The 9493-nt window shown below is 42.5% G+C and overlaps 1 protein-coding gene across 1 annotated transcript in view; it reads right to left on the minus strand.

The window, feature by feature from the left end:
* CASQ2 (calsequestrin 2) overlaps positions 1-9493 on the minus strand; it is a 59872-nt gene that overhangs the window by 19270 nt on the left and 31109 nt on the right. The window contains exons 5-7 of the mRNA XM_021690115.1: positions 9144-9217; positions 3264-3394; positions 1598-1643 (exon numbers count right to left, since the gene is read on the minus strand). Coding sequence (XP_021545790.1) covers positions 1598-1643; positions 3264-3394; positions 9144-9217 — 251 coding nt within the window. The remainder of the gene's footprint in view (positions 1-1597; positions 1644-3263; positions 3395-9143; positions 9218-9493) is intronic.

Genomic DNA, 9493 nt, shown 5'->3' on the forward strand with positions numbered 1-9493 from the left:
ATTTTAGTAAGGTCTGTAGATGAAATCAAGTTATACTAATTTCCTGATTTTGATAAGTATACTGTGGTTATGAGAGACATTCCCTGTTTTTAGAAAACATCTGAAGTATCTAGGGGTAAGGGGAGTTATGTCTGCTACTTACTCTCAAATAATTCAGGGGAAAAAACTGTTTATATCCATCATCTGTCAAGAGGTATGTGATCAAGCAAAGAAGGTAAAATGTTAACATTTGGGGAATCTGGTAAAGAGATCATGGAATTCTTTACATTATTTTTTGTAAGTCTGAAATGATTTTAAGTAAAAGTAAAGATATTTTTTAAAGGAATATTATTTTTAAAGCACTGCTACACTCTTTTTAAATATAGTAACAAGACCTTGTAAAGATTAAATTTTTGAAAGGTTTCAATGTTAGGAAAATATGTTGCATTGTACTGGGTTGTTCTTCAATAGTCCAATCCTCCAGACTGGATTACTTGCTCTTCAGTGTCTTATGAAAGGCTTGTTCTGCCTTCAGACATACAAATAAGTCACCAGCCAGTAAGACATCAAGTGTTAAGTTATTTCATGGTTCTGTTCAGCTGTCATTTTAGACTCTGAATCAAAGAATAAATAAATAAATGCTTCCATGTTAATTCCTTTCTTCCCTCTCCTGGCCCTTGACAAAATGGCGCCTTATGGGGATATGGCTTACTCTGGGGAACTATACTGAAGAGAATATGAGATTTGGCTCCAAATGATCTAAATTTAAGTCCCAAGATCTAATGCTTATTAGTTATGTATCCCTGAGTGACTAACTTAATCTGTATGATCACCAGTTTCCCCATGTAAAATGAGGTTAAATAATACTTGTTCTACATCACTTTTTAGAACTCTTGAAACATCCAGGTTAAAAGGATACATGAAATGCTTTGAAAAATGCTCCACAGACTTTGGTTGTTATTGGTTATGGAATTTTGTATAAACCTGACATGGGTTGGGAGGTTGTATCTCCATGGCCCTCCTTCTATGCTATTTGACCTGCCTGACACATTGTCTATGGCATAGACCTAGGGGATAATCTGACTCAGCGCCTTCCACTGCCTTGAGTTGCTATTTATGAAAATAGCTACCATTGATTGACCAAATACCTACCAGGTTCTGGGCTCTTTGCAACCACTCATCCTTACAAAAAGCCCTGATTTGAGAAGCAGAAACTAAAGCTCAGAAAGATGACATGACTTGATAACAGGATGCAGAGCTACCAGGTAGCAGATTCTGGATGTGAACCCAAGTCTCTATGACTCCACAGCCTCAGCTCCTTCCATTATGTTACCCTGGGTCTCTGGTAGTCAGTGAACAGAAGCCAGTAGTCACTGTGGGGAATGAACTCAAAGATGGAGTAATTTTGCCTTATGGATAGTACCAAAGAGGCTTAAATTAAATCCGTGGAGAACTGGGCTTTAGTTGAGCATGACGTTGTCCACGTTTCAAATACTCCACCATCTAGACATCCACTCCAGCAAAATAAAATGTGGTTTAAGTTTGCGGACTCAAAGGGATACTCCTCTTGGGCAATATACTGGTGTCTACAAGGCAGAAAGAATTTGCCATTTCTTACCCATGTTTCAAACATATCTTCGGGACGCAGGCGACGTAGGGTGGGTCTGAAAAAAACAAAGATGAGCTTCCTTGAGTAGGGATTACCAAGGCAGACACCGCAGCCTCAGCATAGTGAAATGTAAAATGAGATGCTGGTTCATTTGCAAGGGCATAAAGAGCTCTCGAAATCTTCCCTAAGGAGATGGAACTGTTCTACTCTGTTGCATCATACAGGGAGCTGGGCTTGAAGCTCCCAACCTTTTCACAGACCCATTTGATCCAAGGATTATATAAAGCCTATTAGAGGGGCTCCTGGGTAACTCAGTCGATTAGGCATCCAACTCTTGATCTCAGCTCAGGTCTTGATCTCACAGTCATGAGTTCAAGCCCTGTGTTGGGCTCCACGTTACATGTGGAGCCAAATAAATAAATAAATAAATAAATAAATAAATAAATAAATAAAGTCCATTACAAACAATGGGTCAGAGGGTGCAGGGTCAGCTCATTCCTAGGGCAAGAAGCCATTTCCTTCCTCATAGACAGGGGCCACTCCTGAGAGCCCAGAGCAAGGCCCAGACCGAGGACACCTGGGAGAGGAAACAGAAATCATGGTTTTCCCAGCCCACGACTGCATTGTCTTATCATCAGGATCATCATTCAAAAGCTCTTTAGGGATGTTTGGAGGAACAGGTGAAATTATATTTTCTCATAGTTTTATTTCTTTCTGAATGTTGGCAAATTGTGTTAGACACATTGAGATTTGCTTCTCCAAATGCTGCCTCCCTATGGGAACCGGGACAACCAGGTGATGGAATCATAGTGCTCCAGGTTCAGTGGACATATGGGAGCATGTGTTGGAGAGGGTGGATGGCGTGGCGAGGTGGTAAACCCACTACCACGTTCCATGTTTCAATATCGTCCCTCTGTCAAGAGCAGGGGTCAGCCAACCATAGCTGGTGGGCCAAATCCAGCCAGTGCCTCTTGTGTTTATAAATAAGTTTTTATTGAGATACAGTCACACCCATTTGTTTACATACTGTCTACAGCTGCTTTCACACTACAACAGCAGAGTTGAGTATTGCAACAGAAACCATCTGGCCCACAGAACCTGAAATATTTGTTCTCTGGCCCTTTATGGAAAAAGTTTGCTAATCCATGCTAGAGCTACTCTAGGTGGTATCAAATATTCCTCTCCCAGAAGTTCTATGTATAAAATGTTCATCCATGGCTAAGTTATTTAACTACTCTGAGCCCAATTCCTTGATCTGTAACATTGGGATAATAATAATACTCCATAATGTTGAATATTAGATAAAATAGCTTCCATAAGCACTTAGCATGGCATTTGGCATATAAGAGGTTGGCAGTAAATCCCTGTTGTTATTATTGTAGAATTTGACCTGTAACTTACTCTGTCTTGGAGGGGATTTGCTGATTGTGGGGAGTTGGTCTACCTTGTTTGCAAGTGTAAACCCATATTCAGAAAAAGTAGCAATATCCCTGCCCAGCTGATCAATGACCAACAGAGCCATACTACTGATTTCAGTTCTGCTAGGGTAGTAACTCTAGGTTGTTGCTCTTGGGAGACCTAAAAATGTTAGGACTGAGAAGTTCTCCTCCATCCCCCAGACCCTGGACTGCACCCCCTCACCCACCCACCAACCCCTGCGTGCCATCTGGGGCACCTTTGGTGCTCTTTCACAAACTCCACGATCTCCTCTTCTGTGTAAGGTTTGTCAGGGATGGCAATGGACTCATCCATAAATGGCTCATAGAAGTCAACCTCATTCATCTTCAAGGACAATTTCCTTGCAACCTGTAACAATTAGAAATATGAAAATAGTTTCTTTGAATGTTAGTCCAGAGTAGCAATGGGTTGCCCATCTGTAAGGAGTGTGTGTGTTTTCTGGCAAAGACATGAGAGTATACGTACAGTTTTAACTTAAATGTTGACGTGGTAGAAACTCATTGCCTAAGCCCTAGCTCGACCAATCAAAGAAGGACAGATAGGAAGGAAAAACCCTCTCTGGCAACTGAGGTCCAAGCAGGAGCGGAGAGCAGTAGGAATGAAAAGGGTGAAATCTAATTGTACAATCATCATCAGTCCACTATATGTGCCAGGGCTGGAGAAGGAAGCAAATGTCAACAGAGCAAGCTCAGTGTTCTGAGATGCATGGATTTAATTGAACCAATTTTGATAGCACCGGCAATTGACAGAAACCATTTACAGCATACCAGTACTCAAAATCAGAGGTCAACCCATTAACCCATTAATCTGTCCTCAATCAGCTCCTAACCCCTACTTGTGATTTAGGTTGAAGCAGGGTATCTCTCAGTACTGGCTTGTCTGATGGTTTCTCAGACTCTGGGAACTGTCTGCTTTGTTACCAGCCAGAAGGTGACCACCATCCTGCTTTGTCCAGAGCGGAGGGGTTTCCCAGGGTTCAGACTCTTAGTGCTAGAATAGGATAGTCCCCAGCAAGCCAGGATGAGTGGCTCACCCCCTACCAGATAAAAAGCTCAGGAAGGCAGCCTGCAGCCTGGAAGATGTCTGCTCTCTTGATTAAAGTGGCCACATAGTTTGCTGTTGGGGCAGAATGGGTGCTGTGTTTGCCTGCAGGGCTGCTGAGCTCAAGTCTCTTTTTGTGAAATGATTTGAGAAGCTTGGAATGCACAACGCTTTGTAGAAAACCAAATGCCATTCTTTTCGTTTTTGAGCTGTGGTCCAAGAAAGCACAGGGATGAACAGTGGTTCCCTTGAAACTAAAGAATTGCCTAAGAGCTGACGCCCTGCGGTGGTAACCAACGGTGCGGTGAGGAGGCCCAGGGCAGCCGTGACTAATTGGGGAGGGGGAGGAACGGGGTATTACATAAGCTGTTACACAAGGAAGGCCATTCTGAGCAAACACTGGTGTCCCTATGGCTTTTGTCATCAGTTGCTATTAATTCCAGGTCACTATATTCCAAAAGACATTTCTTACAGGACTTCAGGGAAAGAAACTCCAGCATTCTATCCAGAGCTAAAGAAAACAGGCCATGTTTAGAGCTACAGTCAGTCAGAAGAGATTTATGGTCATGTTGATTTGGTTTTGAGGGACAGGGAACTGTGGGGTCTTTTCTTACTTTCCCCCCTCTTTGACAGGGTGGGGGTGGGGAGCCTGGGAAGGAACCAGCCACCACACAACCAGTGTCTGGGTTTTTACGCTGTTCTTCACAAAGCCGGGCCCATCAGAGAATGAGCTTAAAATGACACTGGATTCTGGGTTTCTGACTTCACTGACTACATATTTTAGGAACCAGAAAACTGTGCTTAAAGGAAGTGGGGAGTGACCAGATGAAGGAAACCAGTAATAGTAGTAAGTGCACAGAGGGCTCACTCTGTGTCGGGCTCCAGTGCAATTGATTACTCTATGCATCCTCACTTGGCTTGCTGTAAGAACCATTATTATTACTTATTTTACAGGTAATGAACCAAAGGCCCAGTGTGTGTACGTGGTTTGTCAAGATCTCATATGTGGAGGGGATAGAGTCTGAATTGAAACCCAGGCAGTGGAGTGTTCTAAACTATCACCTTGAATAGTGATCTCTTTTCATTCTCAACTTCCGAAGTGTGTGTGTGTGTGTGTGTGTGTATGCGTGTGTGTGGTCCTTGAATGCCAGTGTCTAGGCCTACAATGTTAAGACCACAAATGTAAAGTTGGATTGTGATATTCTTAAGTTTAAGTCCTGGGAAACCCCTCCAAAAATTTCCAGAGACCTATTCACTATATCCTCACCACCACCCCAGAGTGCCCTTGGCCTATATCCGAGAAAAGCCCTTTCTTTCATTTTTCTTGGTTGTATCTTGGCCAGTAAGCATGCCATCCTTAGCCCTCTGACTCTCTGGCTCCATTTGATTCAGAGATGTTGTGGCTTGGTTTAGGATTAGGATGCATAGATCAGTGCTGGTCCCAAACCTATGGGTCAGGTAAAACTCCCCAGGGACTTCTCTGGAAATGCGTGTTTCTGGGTCTGGTCACAACATAAAGAAATACAAATTTCATCTTAGATGTGGGGCCCAGGAATCCATGATTTTAAAAGCTCTTTGGGGGAGACCACTATGGACAATGGTTCAGCAGCCCTGACATCTCAGTGTCTTTATGGTTCTCTAACTCATATAATATATCAAATATAACATATTTATTGGTTTCTTTACTTACTTTCTGTCTCCCCATCTTCTCCTTGCCCCCTCCCCCACTGCACTAAACTCTAAATCCCACAGGGGCAGGAATCTGTTTTGCTCCATGTTGCATCTCTGGCATCTAAAAGAGCTTCTGGCACATAAAAGGCACTCAATAAATATTCTCTGAATGAGCAAATGAATAAATAAATGAAAGATACTTCTGTTGTATGTCTTCCCTACTTGTAGAAAGCGAACTCATAAACCCCATCTTTTGTTCCTCAGTAGATTCTTTTCCTAGATTCCCTAATGTTTTCAGGAGCTTCACAATCTTTGCTGTCTTGAAGAGGAGACTTACAATCTTGTTATTTTTGAGTCTTCTCTTGGCTTCTCTCCTTCACCTCAATAGTGACCAAATCCTCTTGTCATCTCCATGTCTGCCAGTTGAGTTTTCATCTTTGGGACTGTATTAGTGCCTCCTTGGCCCTGGCCTCTCCTGGCTCCACACCTCTACAAAGCACCTCCCCTACCCCTTGTCCCTCTGGGCTTCCCTAAGTCTCAACAAAAGATTCTTCCAACTCCCTCTTCTGCACCAGCGCCCCCTGCTGGACACCACTGAGGTTTCCTTGGACTCTGGCTCCCCTCCTCCCCCACAACTGACCAGTCCAACTTTTCAAGTCCCAAATGGCACTGAGTCCTCTAAGTGTGACTGCTCTTCTTTCTGTGTTCCATGTAGAGCTAGAGAGTGTGTCTTTCTCCTTTTAACTGTTATAAAATCCCACAAGGCTACATGAACAGGGACACTTATGACTCAGTGTCTTACAGAGTTTGAAGTGAAGAGGCTTCTGAGTTTTTAATTATAGCCTGACCTCACCTTCTTCATGGGCCACAGACACGAAGACATATGGTCGGGCTGGAAGGCACGTCTGAAAACAGATACCACCCTGAACTCAGCATTGGGCCACCTTCGAAGAACTGAGGCGTTGTTGCTTGGCCAAGCCTGTCTGCCTGGTTGTGTTCTCTCAGATGAGTTCTTAACACCCAGGAGCCACCTCAGTCACTGCTGGTCTGTCATAATGGAACATCAGTGATGTATTCAGCTTGGGCTTCCCTGTACCTCCCCTTCTCTACTAAAGTTCTCACCCAACCTCCATTCTCCTGGGCTTAGATGGCTGCCTTTTATGCGCAACAGGACTAGCTAACATTTACTGAATGCTCACCATGTCCCAGACTCCAGCCAAGAACTTCACGTGTATTGTTTCTTTCTCGGGTGTAAGGTAGCATAGAGCACTGACCTGAGATTATATATTAAGCTTCACTACTCACTCACTATATGACCATGGGTAAATCACTTAATCTCTTGGTGCCTTGGTTTCATTCTCTGTAGATTAAGAATACCAATTCCTCCTTTACAGGCACATTGAGATGATTGAAAGAGCTATGTAAAGCTCTCAGCACGAAGCATAGCACGTAAAAAGTACTTAATAAGTGATAGTTATTATTGCTTTTGGTATTCTTGCTCAAGATCTCTCTTGACTCTAGTCCAACCAACTAAGGTAAATTTTCTTCAAGTTTAGATTCTATTACTCAGATTATAGACTCTCTTCTGGATTATTTTCAATCCAGAGTTTTTAGACCAGGGCCATATCCATAGAGGTGGTTCAACGTACATATATACAAGGATGGAATACGATCTCTTTTTGTTGTACTCCTTCCCTGCTCCAGCACCTACAGGCTTCCTTTTGTTTTTCACAGAATACTTGAACTCCCCATGGTAAAAAGGCCCATGAGCTCTGCTCTCCAACTGCCTTACTCCTCAGTAGGTCACCCCTTGATGAACTTTTACTTGAATGTAATCAGGATTTAGTTTTTCCTAGACTTATTTGTTCTAGTAAATATGGTGATTGAAGGTTTTTAGTTGGTGTGTGTGTGTGTGAGCTAGAGAGAGAGACTCTTATGTGTGCAGGTGTGGATATAAGTGTGAATGAGTGTGTACTGAGTGTTATATAAGTGTGGGTGTGGGTTTGAGTGTGAGTGTGTGAGGAGATGTGTGTTATGTGTGTGTCCTGTTTGTTATGTGCTTATGTTTGTCATTTTCTGTGTTGTGTGTTGGGTGTTTTACATGTGTGTTGTGTATGCTTTTTTTGTGTGTTGTGTCTCCTATGTGAATGTGGGTGTATGGGGATGTATGACCTGTCATAATGGAACGTCAGTGATATATTCAGCTTGGGCTTCCCTGTACCTCCCCTTCTCTACTAAAGTTCTCACCCAACCTCCATTCTCCTGGTCTTAGATGGCTGCAAAGTGAATATCTCAAGGGCAAGTACAGAGTCTTCTACTTAAGTGTGTGTTACCAAGGAAGGGGCATACATGTGGGGCATAGACTGGGATCTCAGCACTACCATTAATTCACTGGAAACCTTGGATATTACTTAATCTTTATAAATCTATTTTTCATATGGGACATGTGACTTCTTGGCTCCCAAATTTGTTTAAAGGATTAGAGGTCAGGGGCGCCTGGGTGGCTCAGATGGTTAAGCATCTGCCTTTGGCTCAGGTCACGATCCCAGGGTCCTGGGATCGAGTCCCGCATCGGGCTCCCTGCTAGGTGGGGAGCCTTCTTCTCCCTCTGCCGCTGCCTCTCTCTATCTCTCTCTCTCTGACTCTCATGAATAAATAAATAAAACAAACAAAAAATTAAAAAAAACATAAAGGATTAAAGGTCATATACATACAATGTATCAATTTGTACCAAACAAACAAAGCACTCGATAAATAGTAGCCATTTTAGTGGTAACTGGAATTAGAGTGGAGTACTCCACCCACAGTGAACCCCAAATAAATTACCCATTGATTCAAGGTCCTTCATATATGATGTTCTTCGGCTTACAAAAGCAGGTGCCACATCCAGAAAGAAAGAAAAATTGAATTGCGGATGAGTACATTAATGACATCTCTTGAAGATAATAGGTAACTTACGGATGCACTCCAGGCATCAGATAACCAATGGTCCTCCCCATTCCACCCCCCATCCTAACCCAACAGAGGGGGAAGTACGCACCCCTGGGAAGGGAGAGAATAGCTCTAAAGACAAGAAAGCACTGACCAGTGTCCTGGCACACTCTTCTCATACACGCTCATTCTTAGTGTTCAAGGTGGTTAAAAGTGGTTCATCACTTTTCATTGGCTGTTTTCAGAAATGTGCTTACTTCCTCTGAATTAACCCTCTTTGTATTCATCTCCCATTCAAAAGTGACTTATTGCTGTATTTCTAACACTTCTGGAGAAAATGTTAAGGGATGGAAGATGGAAAATGTTTCTAAAATTTAAAAAAGTACTGGAAAGTTCAAATTTTAACCTTTTGTGCCTACAAAAGTATTCAAATTGGGGTTTCATAGATACTTACCCCTTTGTCGAAGGTAGCAAAAAATTTGATGTAAGGTTGGAAGTGTTCAGCTGCCTCTTCAAAAGCCTTGTAATCTGAGAGGAAAAAATAGATCAAAGAAAGAGAACTTTTTAAGATGCATGCTAAAGACTTTTTTCTTTTTAAATAATGTAGAGAGAGTGGGGAGCCAATTAATCCTGACTGGATAATTATTTAGTAGATATTGCTTAGATAGAAAATTATTTAGTGCTATTTAAACCCACAATTTCCCCCCAAGGAGTTTGAATTGACTGGTATTCAACTGAGCTAAAGAAGAACCCTTTAGGAACCCTCCTACACTGTTGGTGGGAATGCAAGCTGGTGCAGCCACT

The sequence above is a fragment of the Neomonachus schauinslandi genome, chromosome 4, assembly GCF_002201575.2.
Source record: "Neomonachus schauinslandi chromosome 4, ASM220157v2, whole genome shotgun sequence".
NCBI lineage: Eukaryota > Metazoa > Chordata > Mammalia > Carnivora > Phocidae > Neomonachus > Neomonachus schauinslandi.